Consider the following 20,736-nt stretch of genomic DNA (forward strand, 5'->3'; position numbering starts at 1 on the left):
CACAAACATTTTTGAGTGAAGTTAACACTGACACTATGGTCAATACGCATACCTAAAAAGTACGATAGTGTATGTTGCAGTGTTAATTAAGATTTTTGTGAATAATGAGGAGATAGTGAATTTATTCTTATCACTTCACAAACACAGTTGTAACTTATTTAGTTAATTTTAATTTGTAAATAGAAACATTATTTGTTTAGTCAGTATTAAGAAGAAAGTGTAGTGGTTTGACAGTATTGTTAATCATTGATAGTGATACTTGTAAAATGTACAAATTGAGAATGCAGTTCTACAACAGATCTACCCTTAATCGTTTACGTCCAGCTGATGTCGAGTTTCTCGCTTTGGCTGTTGCGAATATGGAAGATTAAAGGTATTTGTTTTTCAGAGTTCAAAGGATATACTATATATTATTATTAATATATTGATGGCATGTTTACTACATTTTTTTATTTTGGATTTATTTATCTAAAATCTTTTAAGTTTCAATGTGTACTCATTAGACACTCAACCAGAATTGTTTTAACTGTATAACTATTGTATAAGCTAAAGCATGGGATTCACCTTAGTTGACAGCTCTAAACGATTCCATTTCAATAGCTGATAAAGGTCTTTTATGTATTTTAATGGTTACTGTGCAAGTACCAAAAGAAAGTGTATTACTTATAATTTTAATCCAGAATAGTTTATATTAGAAATTATTCAACTCCATAAATTTATCTTTTTCTACATATTATTGCACATATTTTAAAAGGTGAAAACTATGGGTGTGTGTTCTGTATTTGAATGAGTTGAACTATGAGCAAGTTGAGGATGAAATAACTGGTACAATTGATGTCTCTTCAACTACTATAATGTGTTATGTTTCTCTGTAACATGCCTTCTAATGGCCTAGCAGTAAGTCTGTAGGGTTATAATGGTAAAATTTGGGTTTTGATGCACTTAATAGGCACAGCACAAATAATTCGTTAGAAAACTTTGTGCTTAACAAACAAACTTTTTAACATACATACATACAACAAGGTACCATTAGGTTCTTCAGGACTGTTCTTGTACATTTGCCCTTAGAAAATTTAACCATTTTCCATCTTGAACATCTATTAAATATTTGTGAACACTACTGATGATAGCAGCTAACACCATAGGTGAGTCATTCTATTAAAAAATGAAATTATCCTAATACAATCTGTTGTGTCCGATATTTTCATTTGCCTCCATTCATTTTCCATATTAATTTAAAAATATGCAGAAACCAGAGACTATAATTCTGCCAGTCACTCAAATGATCTTGTAAACTTCAGTAATGTCATCCATTATCTTTCTTTTCTCAAGAATAAATAAGTTGAAAGTTCTTAACCTATTCCTGTAAGATAACTCATTTACAGAATCATCCTAACAGCCCTCCTTAGAAACATTTCTAGTAACTCCGTATTTTTTCCTCTCAAATAAGAAGACCAAAACTGTGCATATAGTATTCCAAGCGAGTCATAATATTGAATTAGTATAGAAAAACTAGTTCTTTTTCACTTCTATTCAGTGTTTGTAAATAAACCCTAAAATTCTATTAGCATTAATGCTAGCAATAAAACTCTACATTGATGACTTGATTGACTTAATGATTACTATGCCAAAATACTTTGCTTCAGTCATATTCTTGAAATGGTTCCCCTATTGTGTTAAATGTGTGAACCAAATTATGATAACCTTAATGCATTAATTCACACTTACTATAATCTAAAGATCATTTGGAAAATATGTGTTCAACTTATTAATTAAACCAAGTCATTCTGCAGTACATCAACTTCAGTACACCTAGAAATACCTATAAGTTTAATTTCATTAGAAAACTTTTCTAATTTATTAATTTGTCTTATAAATATGATCATTAATCTAAATACGAAAGAGCTATACCAAACACTGATCCATTAGATCCTGTTTGGCTAGATTCAGTGAATAACAACCCTTTTCTTTCTTCAATGTAACCCACTCGACAGTACAATTAACTAGTCTTACCTTAAACCTTAATGATATGGTTTTCGTAGTTAATCTTTTGTGTGATAACTTATTAGGAGCTTTTTAAAAATCTTAGTACACCAAGTCTACTGCCATTTTTTTTCAAGGTAAGTAATGTCCTTGAAATAAAAATGAACAAATTATACAAGCATATTTCTAACTCATAGTATAAAATATTACTTGAAATTACCATATAACAATTTTGGTTACCTTTTGTAACCTACAAGAAAATATATCAGCTATCTTTATTGTTGGCCAGTTACCGGCATAATAATAATTATTACACGTTTCAATAATGTGATTTAATAAGCTGCTTTGAAAAATATTAATTCACATAGATTCATGGTCCCTTTTTAACAGCTTCACTTAACACTTTAAAAATTAACCTGGCAGTATGCCAAAGTTTTATGTTGTTTTTAATGTACGAGTCATATTTGCTTGTTTAAATGCATAATTTAGTATTAAGAACATGTCATTAAACCTATTTGAGACTGTGTATTGATGCTAATGTTAAATATACTAACATAATTTAGCCATTAGCCTAGAGCCTGACAAACTAATTGATTAATCAAAATAATTTATCTAACAGCAATAATTACATCAACTTGCATTACATAATGTAAAGAGTTAATCAAATTTGTGATTTCATTGATTAATTAAAAATTTTTTATTATTATTTCAATAATCATTCTAAATTACAATTAAATCAATTGTTACTAAATTAATTAATCAATTAAAATTAATGTTTCCAAGTATTTTTTTTATCAGTTACTTCAACACTCAATCAAAATTTTTATAATATTTGTTATTATGAAAATTATCAACTAATTTTAATTGTTGTCTGATTATTTCTATTTTTAATTGCTCCAGTTATTCAAGTAATTAAAATATTACTGTTATGTTTATTTGTTCATAAGTAATAAAGTTGCATAATGGGCTGTCTGTGTTTTGTCCAATTTTAAACCTTACAATTTTTTTTTACTTTTGAAATTGTTCAGCTTTGATTCAGGGAGTGCTTATGATTCGAGTCTCAAGTTCAGTTTCCACTGTCATTAAACTTGCATGACCTGTGTGTTTGTTATGAATCACCTATGTTTGTCTGCACCCTTATTCCAATTTTTCTTTATGCTTATATATACCAATTAATTAATTAGCTGAGTGTGTCTATTGTCTGTTTAATATTTGTACACACATCACAAATATTATAAGGGAACTTTAAGTTAACATCTTTCTGTAGTAAAGGAACTAAATTTGTCCTTACTGTGTAGCGCTTCAGTTAATGAACAACTATATATTATGTTTTAAATTTGTATTTGGTTTAAAGTAGTTACGTGTCCATCCGTTAGCAGCTACTAACATGCAAAACTTTAAATCGGTGGCTTAGTTTGTTTCATTTTGTTTGCAAAGGACGTGAAAATTAATTTGGTCGCAAAAGCATCAAAGCCTAAAATACTAAAAAACAATTTGCTTATTTTGGTGCAGTAAGTAGTAGCAATGTTGAACAAAAGTGTGGGTATTATTGACTAACTTTGACATTTACTGCAAGAAAAGTGTGTTGCACATGACATGCATTTAACAAGCATGAACAACCATATGAGAATCATCGCAAAATATTCAAGTGGATATTTTGGTGTAAAGTATGCCTCTATACACCTGTAAGCATTAGTATCAGCAATCTAATCTTATTTTGTTTTTAGATCATTGATAGATTAAAGACTTCTGATTTTTTGATATTATATTTTAAAGATAATAAGATGATAAAACAAATTTAAGATTTTCAAAAGATATGAAAAGCTCTTGTTAAATTTTTTTTCCTAATAGGGTGATACACTTATGGAAAGAGTTGCTGTTGGCCTTAATGGAGGCCAGCACATAATAGGAGTTTGAGAGGAATTGATAAGGGAAAGAATGTGTGTGTGTGTGTGTGTGTGTGTTCTAAAAGAATTATCTGAGGGTGGATGTATGAGGATATCCTTTAAACACAAAATGGTTCATTGTTGCCCATAAGTGACATTACTTTGTATCAAAATTAGGAACAAATTAAACTAATCATTTATACCTATTAGCCTTACAGACTTTCAAAGCTACAAATTAAATTGCCTTCTTTGGATTTTTCAGATCAGTTATATAATTTAATTTGAATATTCATGATTATTAAAGAGATGATAAGATTAATACATTGATTGTTTTTTAAATTCTTAGAACATTATGATAAGAAGTTATACATTTAATGTTTGGGAAAGTCCAGCACATTTCTAGTTGAGGCAGATTTATTTGTCCATTAGAGCATTAAATCTGTGCAATATGTTTGTCAGAATTAAGCTGTACCTTTGGAGGAGTTTAAGAAAAGGGTTAATAAATGTTTGGGGAATGTTAGCTGGCCTTGTTAGTTCTCTGTTACTGAGGGAGGTTGAGAGTAGGGACATCTTCAGTAAAAACCAAAGGTTTCTCTGATGTCCAATAGTTTAATTATGATTTTTTTTTTCAATTAATAAAATTTATTCAGATGACATGGTTAAAATATTGTTGCATATTTTCAATATAAATATTTTTTCAAGTATAAAATGTCAAAATCATCCAGCAATAAGAATAGAGTACATAACTACAAGTGTTTTGTATTCTCTGGAGGTTGGCTAGTGTTTCTTACTTGAGAGTTAAGGGTTTTTTTAAGTTAGGTTTTCATAGTATTTAGAACATTTTAGCCTGTCATTTTTAGTTTCTGAAATTTAATAAATTGTTTATAGAATGAAAACATTGGCAATAGATTCTTGATAAATAAACCCATTGGTCAGATTTATTAGTGTGCTTCTTCACATTTGATGAGTTTCTAGAGTTTATCCCATCCATGATGATAAAAAAGGAATGTCATCTGTGTACTTAGATATTTCTTTATTATATTAATGTGATACAGTGTATGTCTGTTAGTGCTGAATCTGTATGGGTAACATTCTTAGCTGTGGAAAACACTTGAAACTAACTAGTTTATTGAATATTTTATACTTACTAAATATATTCCCAAATTATTCCACAGGTTAAAGCTTCAGTATTTTGGACGTTTGTTTTTGAAGAACCTAATAACCAGTTGAAAATAATGTATTTTGTTCTTATGAAAAAAAATGCATATTCCTGTGATTTTTGTTGCAGAATTGTGTATATAATAGAATAAAATGTATAAAGTAGTTTCCACACCATTTGTGCTGTTGTATACCTTTTACATTTGAATGAAGTAAACCTTACATTGGATTGGTTTCTTTGTTATTTTAACAAGCATGTTCACAGTTTGACCCCTCAGTGTGGATTTCTGTACTTGGTGAGGGGACCTCCCAGGGAAGGTTCTGTTCCATCTGGTTACCTTCTCTGGGATCTAAACATTCACCCACGAGTTTGCCGTGCGTGGCGACCCGTGAAGGGGAGGAGAGGATCCTGGTGGTTGAGGGGTCCAACCCTAACACACCACTTTGGCCTCGAATTCCTGTAGATGGGCGGCTTTTGGGTGGCCCCCCTTGGGTCAATCGGCTGGTCCACTTGGGCTAGAGTCAACCAAGTACCAGTGTTGGAAGTTCTCAACGGGTGTTGTGGACATTGTGCCTGATGCTGGTGTTTGGGTATAGTGCTCACGAAACCCTGGCATTGCTGCATTGTCCTTGCGTGACTTTGTAGTGTGTCCCCTTGTAGGGCTCCATGGTGGGTGGGGTCAGTGGGTACCGAAATTTTTTCGTTTTCCTTTGGATCCTCTAAAAAATTTAAATAAAATTGTAAAAAACAGTCAATGGGTAGCGACCACGCCTTGAATACTCAGAACAGCAATCTTCAACATCAGTAACACACGCATTACCTCATTTTCTTATATTACATTCTCTTCGAAAAACCTTTAGAGCAAATGTCCCCTTTTTTTTATTCAAAAGGGACTAGAGGGACTTGCTGGCTCTCCAAAATCAGTAAAGAAACTTCGATCTGGTGACATATTGGTTGAAACATCCACATCCCAACACAGTGAACTCCTCTTGAATTCAAAGGCAATTGGGGATATACCTATTGAGGTTACACCCCATGCTACCTTGAATTCTTCAAGAGGAGTTATTGGAAGTACCGTCTTTTATTCAATGAATATCTTTCAAACAATCATTCAGTTCCCATTTATACAGATGGTTCCATATCAGGTAATTCAGTGGGCTCTGCTATGGTTTGCTATGGGTCAGTAGTTGCGCGCAGAATCCCTTCTACAGCTTCTGTGTTCACTGCTGAACTGTATGCCATATCTCTTGCCCTGGATCATATTGCAGCTGAGCAGTACTCCAACTGCACTATTTATACTGATTCGCTTAGTTCTATACTTGCCTTGGAATCGCTACACGTTAGCTCACATCCTATTCTCGCTGATAATTGAAACCGACTGGCCCATTTCTCATTAGCAGCTACTTCAATCCAGTTTTTCTGGATACCAGGCCATGTTGGTATTCGCGGGAACGAGCTTGCAGACATGGCAGCTAAATATGTCTGCTTCAGCACCATCACTCCTATGCCTATTCCGTACGTGGACTATGGTGTTGTCTTCAAGGCTCGACTCCGTGCCAGCTGGCAGTCCACTTGGAATGAGCAACGTGACAAGAAACCTTTTCAAATCAAACCCAAAATTGGACTTTGGCCATCTAGCTTCCGTAAAGTTCGGAAGGAGGAAGTTGTTCTCACTAGGCTACGCATTGGTCACAGTTTTTTAACTCATCATTTTCTTTTATCTGGAACTGATGCACCAATGTGTAGTTTGTGTAACACTCAAATCACTATCAGCCACGTTTTACTTTCTTGCCATCGTTACAATTCTCAACGACGGCAATATTTTAAACATATTTTTTCCCAGGGTCAGTCTGTAACATTGGACAGAGTTATTGGTGATGGTGACTCTGTCCACCTTGATAATGTTTTTAATTTTTTAATGGCCATTAATCTTTTTAATCTCATTTAAGTGTTGCATATTTATTCATTACACCTTTTTAATTGTGGTTCCTTTTTTACAGTTTTAATCTCTCTTATTTAATTTGACATTGGACAATGGCCAGAACATTAAATAACTCGACACCAGGACTGGAAAGGCCAACTTCAGGTGACTGACGCTCCTGTTTGAACTATCCGTTTGAACTACTCGTTAGTCGTCCTGGCGAGTTGTTATTATACTTTTGCTGCATATCATTTCACACTTTTACTTCTTAACTTTTTAGTACTGGCCATATTGACTCATAACCCGGAACTAGGACTGGAAAGACCAACTTCAGGTGACTGACGGTGGTTTTAGTACTTACCTGTTAGTCTTCCTGGCGGGTTACGATCATTACCATTCTGCTACAGGTAGTTCTTTACAACTTTGTTGACTGGATGTCAACATTGGTTTTTACACCATTTTCTGTTTTAATTGCCGTTTTGCTTTTATCTTCAATTACTTTTACAAATTTTATTCCATTTACTTGACTTTTATCTTTTTACTGGACATATGGCTACTCATTATTACGATTTTGTGGAGTGTCTTTTAAAACTTTTATTTTTTTACATTTTGATAATAGCTGCTATGACACATAACCCGGAACCAGGACTGGAAAGGCCAACTTCAGGTGATTGACAGTGGTTCTTGAACTTACCTGTTAGTCTTCCTGGCGGGTTATGATCATTAACATTTTGCTAGAGTAAATATTTTACAACTTTGAAGACTGGATGTCACCATTAGTTTTTACACCATTTTCTGTTTTAATTGCTGTTTTGTTTTCACCTTCATTTACTTTTACAAATTTTACTCCATTTAGTTGACTCTATCTTTTTACTGGACATTTGGCTACTCATTATTACGATTTTGCGGAGTGTCTTTTAAAACTTTTATTATTTTACATTTTGATAATAGCTGCTATGACACATAACCCGGAACCAGGACTGGAAAGGCCAACTTCAGGTGATTGATGGTGGTTCTTGAACTTACCTGTTAATCTTCCTGGCGGGTTATGATCATTACCTTTTTGCTAGAGTAAATACCTTACAACTTCTTATACTCTGCCTTCTATCTTAACATTGTAGACTAGGTGTCAACATTGGTTTTATACTTTTTTGTTCTACCTTCATTTCCATTTATGTCTATTACTACATTTATTTATTTATTTTTATTTTTTTTTACATTTTTACCGAATGTCTGGCGCAGATAGCCTCGCTGCTTTGTGCCATAAAACACTAAATCAATCAATCAATCAATCACAGTTTGATAATAATTGCTCTTTAACATTTATGCTATTTTGTTTGAATTTTTGTGATTGCCATAAGTTACACTGAAGGGAGAAATTATATGGACATGAAAGAAAGCTTTAGAAATATGAGGTCAGATATAGCATTAAAAAAAACCTATATGTAAAAATGGTTGGTATGTGTCGAGAAAATTTTTTATGTAGATGAGCGAACAATGTTTCGACCTTTTTCAGTCATCGTCAGGTTCACCGAAGAAGGTTGAAACGTTGTTTGCTCCTCTACATAAAAATTTTTCTCTATAAGTGGATTTTGTCATCATCACGGATTATTAAAAAAGCCTGTATATGTATTATACTAGTAAATGCTATGAAACAGTTTGTTAAATGTCACAACTAGTTGTTCCACACATTTGTGGGGATCTTTTCAGACCTGTAAGTTAAGAGTGGAGAAATTAATCAAGACCATGTTCCTCCACTTCGAGCATTCAAGTAAGACTCAAGCTGACTGTAAAGTCCTTTCTCTCACGTGGATGGGTAAAGTACCTGATGAGCTCCCTGATGAGGATGGCTGGAAACTTAACAGATTAAATTATTATCAAGATGGATGGCTTGCTACTGGAAATACTAGAGGAGTTGTAGGAGTATCTTTTACCTCTTGTCTTTGCCGAAAAACCACAGACTTACCATCACGAACAAATTATAATTTAAGGGGCCATAGATCTGAGGTAGGTCATGATTAAAAGGTTTTTTTCTCTTCATTATCTGGATTTTTTAAAGTTGTATTATCATTTACATTTAACATTAGGGTATTGGTTATTGTATATAGTTTCACTGCACAATTAGTGAAATTATTCTATTGGATAGCTAACCATATGTATTTGTAAATAATATAGTTTATTTGATTAATGAGGAAAATATCAGCAAAGTTTGTTGTTTCTTAAAAACTGTTTGAAAGTTACAATTGTGCAATTGTTTGGTAATTTTGAATTTTAGTATCAACAGCAAACAACAATATAATTAGTTTCACATTAGATCATAGAACTTAAGTATACAACATGCTGGCCATAATACCAAGTATTTTCCTGGAGGTTGTATGTGATGCAGTAGAGAAGCTTTACTTAATATATATGAGTACTGAAATCTAGAAGAAAATTATTGATATATTTGTTAGAATCCATGGAGAAAACACTGTGAAAAATATTCATTTCCTTTGATTGTTAAGCAAACCATATTTTTTATACATTACTTTCCAACTTGTGATCATGAATGATCTGGAATGTCAGTTAGCTGTAGGGAGATTGTTATATGTTTCGACACATGGCCCTAGTTTGTTCATAATTGATGTTTACAAAATGTGCACACTATATGGAATTCAGAAAAGGCTTTTGGAATGAATTTATTCTTATGCTTTTGACATCAACTTTATCAATAATCAATGGCTCCCCATTCAAAGTTGGTACAACTTCTTAAAGAAATTACTGAAAACTTTATATTTAGTGACTCAATAATTCAGGAGCTTTCCCAGCTAGCTACCTTTTGTTGCTACCTCTTGAAGGATAACATTCTTAGGAGAAGGATTTGAAAGCTAGTTTGCAGGGATATAAAACGATTTTAATTTCACTGTAGTTACATTGGAGGAATTTTACATTAAAGAGGAACATAACAAAGCACTGAAACAGTTTGATGGATAAAGCATTGAAACTGCAATATCACAACCAAATGGGATTAAAAATATAGTTCAAGTGGCAAAGATGATTCTTCACATTTAACACTACCATCTTTCAAAACTTTTGGCAGAAAGCACAAGACTCACTGTGGTTGGAGTTGCTACAGTGTAATACCTGCAAGCATCTATGATGTTAATGGTATTAATCAAAAAAATTGAATTTTATATCTAAAATTTCCAGGTTTGTAATCTAATCTGTTATTGTGGTGTAAACTAGACAAAGATGCATGAAGATTGCACAGGAATCACCTCTAGCCATTAATGTGTATAGTGAATACCTTTTCTCAAAAGCCAATAACATTCATGAAACAAAGAAAAAAGCTGTTCATTAATTTTAACTGATGTTTAACTATGAAAGGTTTAATCTTAAGTTACTGTGGGAAATTAGTGTTGTTGGTAACTATGTATTTAGTTAAAGACATTAAAACTGACTCAGATTGATAAAGATTAAGGTGATTGTTAGAAAGCCATAGTAGCATTATACTAAGATTAATTCAGTTTAACAAGATTTGGTTATTTGACATAAAGTGGTATCATGTGCTTTAAAAATATTAGACGTAGTAGATTTATGCACACAAAATATGTGAGCTTGTTAAATCGTGTTTTTCAACTCTGTTTAAAAAATCAGACTTATTATTGTCTTTACTTTTTTTTTTCATCCCTTTGATGTGGATTCCTGTATGTGGTGAGGGGACCTCCCAGAGAAGGTTCTGTTCTTACAGTTTACCTCCTCTGGGATCTAAACATCCACCTGCATGTTTGCCGTGCATGGTAGCCCGTGAAGGGGAGGAGAGAATCCTGGTGGTTGAAGGGTCCAACTCCAACACACCACTTTGGCTTGAATTCCTGTAAATGGGCAGTCTTGGGATGGCTCCTCCAGGATCAATCAGCTAGTCCACTTGGGCCAGGGTTAACTGAATACTAGCATAGGACGTCCACAACGGGTGTTATGGACATTGTGTCTGACACTAGTGTTCGGGTATAGTGCTCACGAAACCCTGGTGTTGCTGCAGTGCTCTTAAGGCACTGTAGTGCATCCCCTTGTAGGGCTTTATGGTGGTGGGGTCACTGGACACTGAACATTTTTCTATTTATTATGGATACTCCTAAAACAAAAAAAATAACACAATTTGAAATTATTGAGAAAAACCTGACTACTGGAAAATGACCACGCATTGATGAATCTGTACATCCTAACTCACCACTTGAATCTGTCCTGCAATTCTTATTTTTACATTCCTTAAGTGACAAACCTCTTGGGCAAATGTCCCCATTTTTTATTCAAAAGGGCTAAGAAGGGCTTGCTGGCTCCCCTAAATTGGTGAAAAAGCTACATTTAGGAGACATCTTAGTGGAAACATCTTCATCACAGCATTCCTAACTCCTCCTGACATCAAAGGCCTTGGAGACATACCCATTGAGGTTACTCCTCATTCCACTTTGAATACTTCCAGAGGCATCATGGTTGAAAGAGATTTAAGGACTGTCCCCAAATCGGAGATCCACACAGGTCTCACCAGCCAAGGTGTCACAGCAGTACGCTGAAACTTCACTCAAAAAGAAGGAATTCTGGAACCAACAAATGTTCTTATACTAACATTTACAACAACACATCCTCCCACCACAATAAAAGCAGGATATCTGAATTGTAAAGTGCGACCTTATATTCTAAATTCTGTACGATGTTTCCATTGTCAACGATTTGGTATTTCAAACCAATCTTACCATGGTTCCTTGACCTGTGCCCACTGTGGTGGTAAAGACCATAATGCCTTTGAATGCCAACTCAAACCACATTGTGTAAACTGTAATGGTATGCATCCTTCTTATTTTACTTCTTGCTCTAAATGGGTAGAAGAAAATGAAGTACAACGTCTCAAGACAGTTAACAATCTCACTTACACAGAGGATCAAAAATTATTACCTGTTCCATCCAGAACTTATGCTGCTGTAACCCGTTCTACTACTACAGTAGAAGTCCAAACAGACCTTACCCTATCCCCTACACAATCTTCACCAGCAAATCTTAATGAAACACTACCCAAAATCAACACAGTTCACAAATCAGTGAACCACACCTTCCAGTCATCGCCGAACTTCACCTTCTTTAAGTCGAGATGTTTCCGTGGGGTTTCCTTCTCTTGATACCCCAAAAATTAAACAAACCATTCGTTCTTGCCCTCAATCATTAGTACGTGTACCGATAAATTCAGACCCGACCATTTGAGCTAGAGCAGGATCTGTAGAGACCAATAGACCCATATCCAATAAAGAAAACAATTTGGTCACAAGCAGAAGGACTCTTTACCGTCTTCTCCTCTCAAATAATTACACATGGCCACACTAATCCAATGGAACTGTCGAGGTTTCCAATGAAATGTGACTGACATCAAAGATCTGATTAACTTTTACCATCCCATATATGTATATCTTTGCAGGAAACATTTCTACAGCCTACAAATACAGTTACTGTCTGACACTATTCATTATACCGGAACAATTGGCTATGTGTACGACGGGGACATGGGGGAGTTGCATTGCTGGTTGATCAGCATGTCCCTTCCTGGTCCTTGTCATTGACCATACCCTTGAAGGCTGTAGTCATTTGTGTCTCCTTGGGTTGTGTCATCACTATTTGCTCTCTATACCTTACACCTGAAATGCATTATAATCAATCAGACCTTGATATCTTCATTGAGCAACTGCCAACCCCCTTTTTAATATTGGGAGATTTCAATGGGCATAATCCCCTTTGGGGTGGCTCCTGTATTGAAATGAGAGGGTGTGCCATAGAGTATATGCTCCTGAACCACAACCTGGCTCTATTCAATACTGGCTCTTACACATATTTTCATGCACCCAGTCAGTCACTTTCAGCTATAGATCTTTCTGTCTGTTCCCCTTCTCTACTTACTCACTTTTCTTTGGAGGTTGATATCAATCCATGAGGTAGTGATAATTTCCCATCATATTACAAGAGATTGGCTGTGATCAGTACCACCCAACTTGTACCTCGGTGGAAGTTGGTCCAGACCAACTGGCCTTCTTTCACTACTCTCTTGGAACTTGATCCTGCCATCTTATGTAAATTATCCATAGATGATTGTATAGCAGTAGTAACCAACAGTATTATACAAGCTGCTACTCGATGCATCCCTAAAACCTCCATGTTCCCCCATGGCATCTCCGCCCTTGGTGGAATTCTGCTTGCTCTGTAACACGAAAAACTCAGAAATGTGCTTGGGATAAATTTCAAAGATACCTCACTCTCTCAAACTGCATTGCATTTCAGCAAGCCCATGCACACGCTCAGCAAGTTAGACGTCAAAGCCAGAAGGAATCTTGGATTAAATACACCTCCAGCATTTCTTCAACCACCAGCACAAAAATTATATGAGATAAGATCCAGAGGGTGAGTGGAAGATATACTTCTGCCTCTTCTCTATCTTAATATCTGATGACCACAAAGTTGCAAATGCACAGAGCATTGCCAGTACTCTTGGTGACTTCTTCTCTTGTGTATCTAGCTCTTCAAACTGATCCCCCTCCATTTTAGCCATTAAAACAAAGGTGGAGCATCTGCCTCTTTCTTTTTCAACTGACAATTCCTATGACTACAATCACCTTCTTACACTGATGGAATTCAAACTTACAATTCTTCAGTCTGGCAATACATCAGTTGGACCTGATAATATACATTGAGATGTTACGTCACCTTGTCCAGAACTCTCTTACTATTCTCCTAGCTCTCTTTAATCAGATATGGCAGGAAAATGTCTATCCTGATGCTTTGTGACAAGCTATCATACTCCCTATTCTGAAACCTGGGGAGGATCCAACAATTCCTTCGAATTACCATCCAATTGTTTTGACAAGTTGTCTCAGTAAGATCTTAGAGAGGATAATCAATGCTCACCTCGTTTGGTTTCTTGAATCAAACAACCTTCTCACTTACTGTATGGGTTCTGAAGACAATGCTCTATGACAGACCACTTAATTCGCCTTAAAACATCAATCAGAAAAGCCTTTTTATGGTGACAATATCTTGTTACTGTTTTTTTGCGATTTAGAAAAGGCTTACGATGCAACATGAAGATATGGCATCTTACAAGACCTTCACTCATATGCATGGCAACTTACCACTTTTCATCAAGCAATTCTTAATGAAGCACTGATTCCAAGTCTGTGTGGGCTCAACACTTTCTCACTTTTTCCCACAGGAACTTGGAGACCCTCTGGGCTGTATTTTTATGATAAAGATTAATGCCATCAATGAACAGCTACCCTCTACAGTTGCAAACGGTCATTTTGTTGATGACTTTCACATCTCACATCAATCATCAAACATGAGTTTCATTGAATGACAACTACAAACTGCAATAATTCAGATACTGAAGCAGACCATAGCAAATGGTTTTAAACTTTCACTCTCTAAAACCATTTGTATACATTTCTGCTGCAAATGGGGAATCCACCCAGATCCAGAACTCCATCTTGATGATGTTGTACTTCCTGCTGTTGTCCTTGAGGCAAAGTGCTTAGGTCTTATATTTGATTGTAAATTAACTTTTATGTCGCATATCAAGCAACTTCATCTCAAATGTCTAAAAGCATTCAACATTCTCTGTGTCCTCTCTTCTACTTCTTGGGGAGTAGATCGATACTCCATGCTCAAAATTTATTGTGCCCTCATCTGATTCAAACTTGATTATGGGTCTGTGGTTTGTGGCTCTTCCAGACTTTCAGCACTGAAAATGTTGGATCCTGTCAATCACCAGGGTCTTTGGCTTTGCATTGACGCTTTTCTTACTTCTCCCGTGCAAAGTCTGTATGTGGAATCTCATGAATCCCCTCTATATATTCGTCGTTTGCAACTGTCTCTAATGTATACTTCCAAACTTTGATCCTTATCACAGCATTCTACCTGGAGTTGTGTTTTCCAACCACAATGGACCACACGTTTTAATAACAGAAAATCTGCCATTATTTCTTTTAGTCTCAATATCCAGGCACAATTAGAAGGATTGGATTTATCTTTGAATAACATTGCAGTTTCTTTAAATGAGCCTATTCCACCATGACATATTACTTGTTTGGAAATATCACTCTTTCTTTGCTGAACATCTTTCATATGATCCATTCATTCCTATATATACAGATGGTTCCAAATCGGGTGACTCAGCAGACTCTGCCATAGTTTGTGACAATTTGATTGTGGCACACAGACTCCCCCCCCCTACAGTTTCTGTTTTCACTGCCAAATTGTATGCCATCTGTCTTGCCCTAAATCATATTGAAATAATGCAGTATACAAACTGTACAATATATACGGACACACTCAGCTGTCCATTGGCCCTGGAATCATTCCATAATGTCACCACCCTCTTCTCATCAATATTGAAAACATGCTGGCCCATCTTTCTCTCTCATCTGTCTCCGTCCAATACTTTTGGTTACCAGGTCATATTGGTGTTTGTGGGAATGAGCTGGCTGACAGAGCAGCAAAATCTATCTGTTCTGGATCTATCATCCTAGTACCTATTCCATACATGGACTATGGTCCAGTTATCAAATCCAGACTGTACACCAGATGGCAGGCAACCTGGAATGAGCAACATAATAACAAGCTTTTTCAAATTAAACCTTCTCTGGGTCTTTGGCCCTCTTGCTTCTGTAAGGATCGAAGAGAGGAGGTTGTTTTGGCATTGGTCACAATTTTTTTAGCCCAGCACTTCCTTTTATCTGGTGCTGCTGCACCAATGTGTGGTCTTTGTGGCACTCAGATCACAATCATCCAGATTTTATTATCATGACTTCATTACAACCTAGAACGATGACACCATTTTAAAGATATTTGTAAGGGTGGTTTGTCCTTGACTTTGGCTTATGTTATAGGTGATACTGCCCATCTCATCATGTTTTTACACTTTTAAGAACCATTGGTCTTTTACACTTAATTTAAGGTTTTTTATCAGACTATATAGTGCTTTAGCATGATTTCTTTTACACATTTTACTGTTTCAACACAATTTCTTTTACACATTTCAATTTTTATTTTGACTTGAACTCAGTACTGGAAAGGCCAACTTCAGGTGACTGACTGCAAATTTGATCTTGATGCTTTAGTCTTCCTGGCAATACCTAATTTTACATATTTTACTTTTAACCTTAATTGCCCTGTACCTATACTGTACCACATCTTGTCTGGCACAGATAGCCTTGTAGCTTTGTGCCAATAAACATTGAATACCTACCTTCTTTCTTGAGGTATTGTTTTATCACATGTTGTGTATGTTTTGGATCACTGTACTGCTGCAAGGTGGCTTTCCCCTAAACTGGTTTTCTTCCTGGAGTGATGTCATGATGGAGAAGAATCTACATGTACCTGTCAGAGGTCAGGTTATACCGTTAATTTTGTGTAGTTCTCCAAAATTATTGGCTGAAATGTAGCCATACTGTTAATAGCCTTTCTTGCTTCACAGTGAATTGTTATATGACATTGGCACTTTTGTTTTCAGAGCTAGTAGTGTATGCAATAAATACTATTGCTGAAAATAGTAGGGTTCACCAGATTTACTTTTATTGATATTGTATTATTATATCATTGTCTTATTGGATAGATTGCAGCCAATTACACTGTAGACTACTAACACATGAATGTAAATGTTGTGCAGTTGTTTTTGTACACTAGAGAGGGAGCAGTTCCATGATTTTTGGATTTTATACCAGTTTTACTTAATTGCATTGTAATTTCCAGTACTATACATATAAACACAGAAACCTGAAATTATATAAAATATTGCTATTTTTAAATTGTACAAAAGTTCTATTCATTAAAGTATAGGCCTAGATTAAGTTTTAAAAGTATGAAGCTTGTTCCATAAAAATTTATTATCTGCTTGTGTACATAGTTGTACATATAGTACATTTCTGTGAAATTGCAGGTAACCTTAGTAAAGTGGAATGAACCCTACCAGAAACTAGCCTCCTGTGACAGTAGCGGTATTATTTTTGTCTGGATCAAGTATGAAGGCCGATGGTCAATTGAATTAATAAATGACCGTAACACACAAGTGACTGACTTTGCCTGGAGCCATGATGGTAGGATGGCCCTCATTTGTTACCAAGATGGCTTTGTTCTTGTAGGTTCAGTCACTGGTCAGAGATATTGGTCTTCGAACTTAAATCTTGGTGCTAACATCACATGTGGAATTTGGGCCCCTGATGATCAGCAGGTATGTAAACTAATCAGAAATGTTTTGAAAGAAAAACATGCATTTCTCTGTAAAAATAAAGTTTCTTAAAAATGATAACAGAAAACATTATATGGTTAGATAATGTGTGTTTGCCAAAAGGAGTGAATTAGATTTTAAAGTTAAATTAAGGAGAAGAATAATTAGATATTTATAATTATGTGTGAGTTTGTATTTGACAGGAAGCATTATTGGCTAACATATGAAAAGTAATGTTCAAACTTTCTCTGAACCTCTGCATCTTACTGTATTTCATGTTATTTGCAAGATGGCAGTGCTCAGTCAAATCAAAATTACTGTTTTCAGTAAATTAAATGTGCTTCATCTTGAGTTTCTGCTTAAATCAAAAGTAAATTTCATATGCTCGTTGTCAGCATATTTTTCTTTCCAAAAGTATTTTTGAAATATATTGGTGTATAAAAGCATGTACAACTTTTCATTTCCATCTAATTATTCTTAGGATTACTTTAAAACTAATCTTTTTAATATTTTTAAAACCAAAAAGGAAACAGTAAGAGAAGTTCTTTACTGCTCATTCTTATGTTACACATTTTCGGTGCACTTTGTTGACACTTACACTGCATTTTCTAAACTCCTACAAAGAAAATATTTTACTTGGCTAAGGTTAGTGAGGTTCAATTATAGGCTTTTATTTTTTCTTATTTTGAATTTATGTCTTGCAGGTGTTGTTTGGAACATCTAGTGGTCAGATCCTTGTGACAGATGTCCATGGAGAAATGGTTGGTCAAGTGAGAGTTCAGGATGGAGTTAATATCACATTCATGGCATGGTCTTGTGAGAAATTCAAAATGGAAGAAACTGATGAGGAAGCTGGTACTTACACTGTGTTGTACCAACAAACACGTAAGTCTGTTGGAAATTTATAGTTCACAATATAACAGGATTATATGTGCGTTAAAAGACAAAACTGTTCAATTTGTTAGTAGATTAAGGTATTTAAAGATGTAAACCATCACAGCGTGCAATGCTAAATATAAATACTGTCAGCTCTTCATGCACTGTTTCATTGGACATTAAAATAGTTGAACAATTATACAGCATGGAAATGTGTGTTTATATAAGCACACACCTATATATTTTATATATATATATATCTAAAGTAAGTCTATGACATGCTTCAGCAGAGTAGTGTCATTATTGATATAAATTATCATACAGCAAGTGACAAACCTTGTAAATCTTCATGTAGCAAGTGACAAATTTTTCACAGTTTCATTAAAGCAAAGTGTTTAGTGATGTAAATCATCACATTGCAAGTGACAAACCTATTCACTAATTCAGAAGACTGGCATTTTTGGTCAGGGTATCATTAAGCAAATGATATATCTGCTAGATGTTTCATTAGACTGCAGTGTTAATAGTGTAACACATTACATAGCATGGTGGTTTGTGTAAAAATTAAGATACTCATAAAATGTCTTGGAAAGCTAAGATGTGTAAAATCACCTTACATCAGATATGTCAAAAACTTACGATACTTTTATTAACTATTTCATGAAATTAGAATATTTATTAACTTGCACAGTTCTCATCACTACTGAAATTACATCCATTATATTGAAGGTGTGATAATTAATTCATGAAACAAAATAGGTAACAGGATTAGTAGTTACCATACATTTAATCATAAATATGCCAAGACAGTTGTTAGTGATTTTTCTTTTTAAATTAGGTTTTTGTAATGATGAAGTTTTCTTGAATTCTGGAAACAAATATGCATGGTTTGACTGTACAGAATCTTGGAATCATGTACGTTTAAAGTATTGCATCAGTAATAATTTGTTAATTTTTTGTAATAATTTCATTTCAGCAAGAAGCACAGAAACCAAAAGTTTCTTCCTAGCTGTTTGTTTTCAAAATGGTACTATTTATATCATGAAAAACTATGATGATGTGTCTCCTATTATCATAGTAACAGGATTGAAGGGTAAGTTTTGTTTAATAAAACTTTCTTTTCAAACCTCATTTAAATGTTAAAAAAAGGTCACCTGTAAGATTTTGTGTTGAAATAACATGATTAATTAGTATACATTTAAAAGTAACTTTTCTAACATTAAACCAAATATATATTGTGATATTTTACTGAGTATGGATTTTAACATGTAATTATAGTTTTTAATAAACATCTTTAAAAACTGCATTTAAGTGAAAGAAATAAAAAAAATATAAAAGTTCATTGATATCTGATATATCTTCAAAGGCATTATTCAGTTTTACCTTGTCTCTATCACTTGAGTAAATAGTTTTGTTGAAGGTTAATGCTGTATTTCTTCTTACTGTGAGTAATTTGATGTCTTTTTTCCTCAACAGACATGCTGATAGAATGGTCAAACAATGGTGATTTATTAGCAGTTGCAGGAATCAAAGAAGATTCTGATGTTCAGTTCAAGAATTGTGTCCATTTCTATACTGATTCTGGGTCACTTCGATTCAGTACAACGATTCCTTACACACAGGTGTTAAACTTTGTTGCTTCCTTCTCAAAATATATATCTATATATAAAAAAGAAACCCACTTTTGTAATGTTAGTAGCAATCTATTTCAGTGTTTTTATTTTCTTGTCAAGAGATTATTTTGTGGAATGTATAAATCTTAAGACAAAGTTTCAGATAATGAGGTCAACTGTATGCTCTAAACTTTTTTCCCATTGTTGTTGGTATTTTAACATCTTCACCAAACCTTCATTGTATATATTATAGATATGTAAACTGGTCTATTATTGGTTTTAACCAATATTTTGTTCTGGTTAACAATAATGAAACTTTCCATTATTTTGACTGTACAACAACGTGAAAAAAAATGGTGCAATGCATCACTGATTTTGATTCCAAAGTATCTGACCTAAGGTATTTTTTTAAATGTGGGAATGGCCAGAATAGACAGAATTGCTGTTGGCCAGTTCATCATTAAACAGAAAAAAGAAGCATTATGAGAATTTTTATCAAATGTACATAAACTGATATACTTATGGGTGAACATTTTAACATTTAGAAATAACTGTTCACCTACAGGTCTTAAAACTAAGCATCTCAAACAAAAGCCTTTCAGTTAAGCTTAATTGTCACAGATATTTAGCAAGTTAAAGGTAGATTAGTTTTTTCTTCAGCAGTAAGAGAGAGATGTTGTAACTTATCTTATACGAATAAACGTGATTCAAGTAACTGGCTTTCGTGCAACATTTAAAACATCCATCAACTGAGTGAAGCTACTTGTTTTTCTACTTTGTAATTCAATTTTAAATTTGGAAAACCAAGAAGTTCAATAAATAAAACAAAATCTCCATTTTAATCATCAGACAACACTTTGTTTCATTTTTTTCTTCTGCATCAGATTCATCACTGTAGTATGTAAGTTTCTGATATTGTTACCTAAAATGTACTCTTGACCTAAATACTGTTTCACATGACTTGTTATTTTATAAATCAGTTTATAAGAAATGTTGATGGAGTTTATTAAAGAAAAGTAAATTCTTCAGTGTGGATTCCTGTACATGGTGAGGGGACT

At 34.3% G+C, this 20,736-nt stretch overlaps 1 protein-coding gene across 1 annotated transcript in view; it reads left to right on the forward strand.

Annotated features, from left to right (window-relative positions):
* LOC143250691 (tubby-related protein 4-like) overlaps positions 1 to 20,736 on the forward strand; it is a 43,927-nt gene continuing 23,191 nt past the window's right edge. Inside the window, exons 1-6 of the mRNA XM_076501590.1 lie at positions 1 to 373; positions 8,660 to 8,956; positions 16,902 to 17,192; positions 17,894 to 18,074; positions 19,042 to 19,158; positions 19,542 to 19,687. Coding sequence (XP_076357705.1) covers positions 8,696 to 8,956; positions 16,902 to 17,192; positions 17,894 to 18,074; positions 19,042 to 19,158; positions 19,542 to 19,687 — 996 coding nt within the window. The 5' untranslated portion in view covers positions 1 to 373; positions 8,660 to 8,695. The remainder of the gene's footprint in view (positions 374 to 8,659; positions 8,957 to 16,901; positions 17,193 to 17,893; positions 18,075 to 19,041; positions 19,159 to 19,541; positions 19,688 to 20,736) is intronic.

This window comes from Tachypleus tridentatus, chromosome 5 (genome assembly GCF_004210375.1).
Source record: "Tachypleus tridentatus isolate NWPU-2018 chromosome 5, ASM421037v1, whole genome shotgun sequence".
Lineage (NCBI taxonomy): Eukaryota > Metazoa > Arthropoda > Merostomata > Xiphosura > Limulidae > Tachypleus > Tachypleus tridentatus.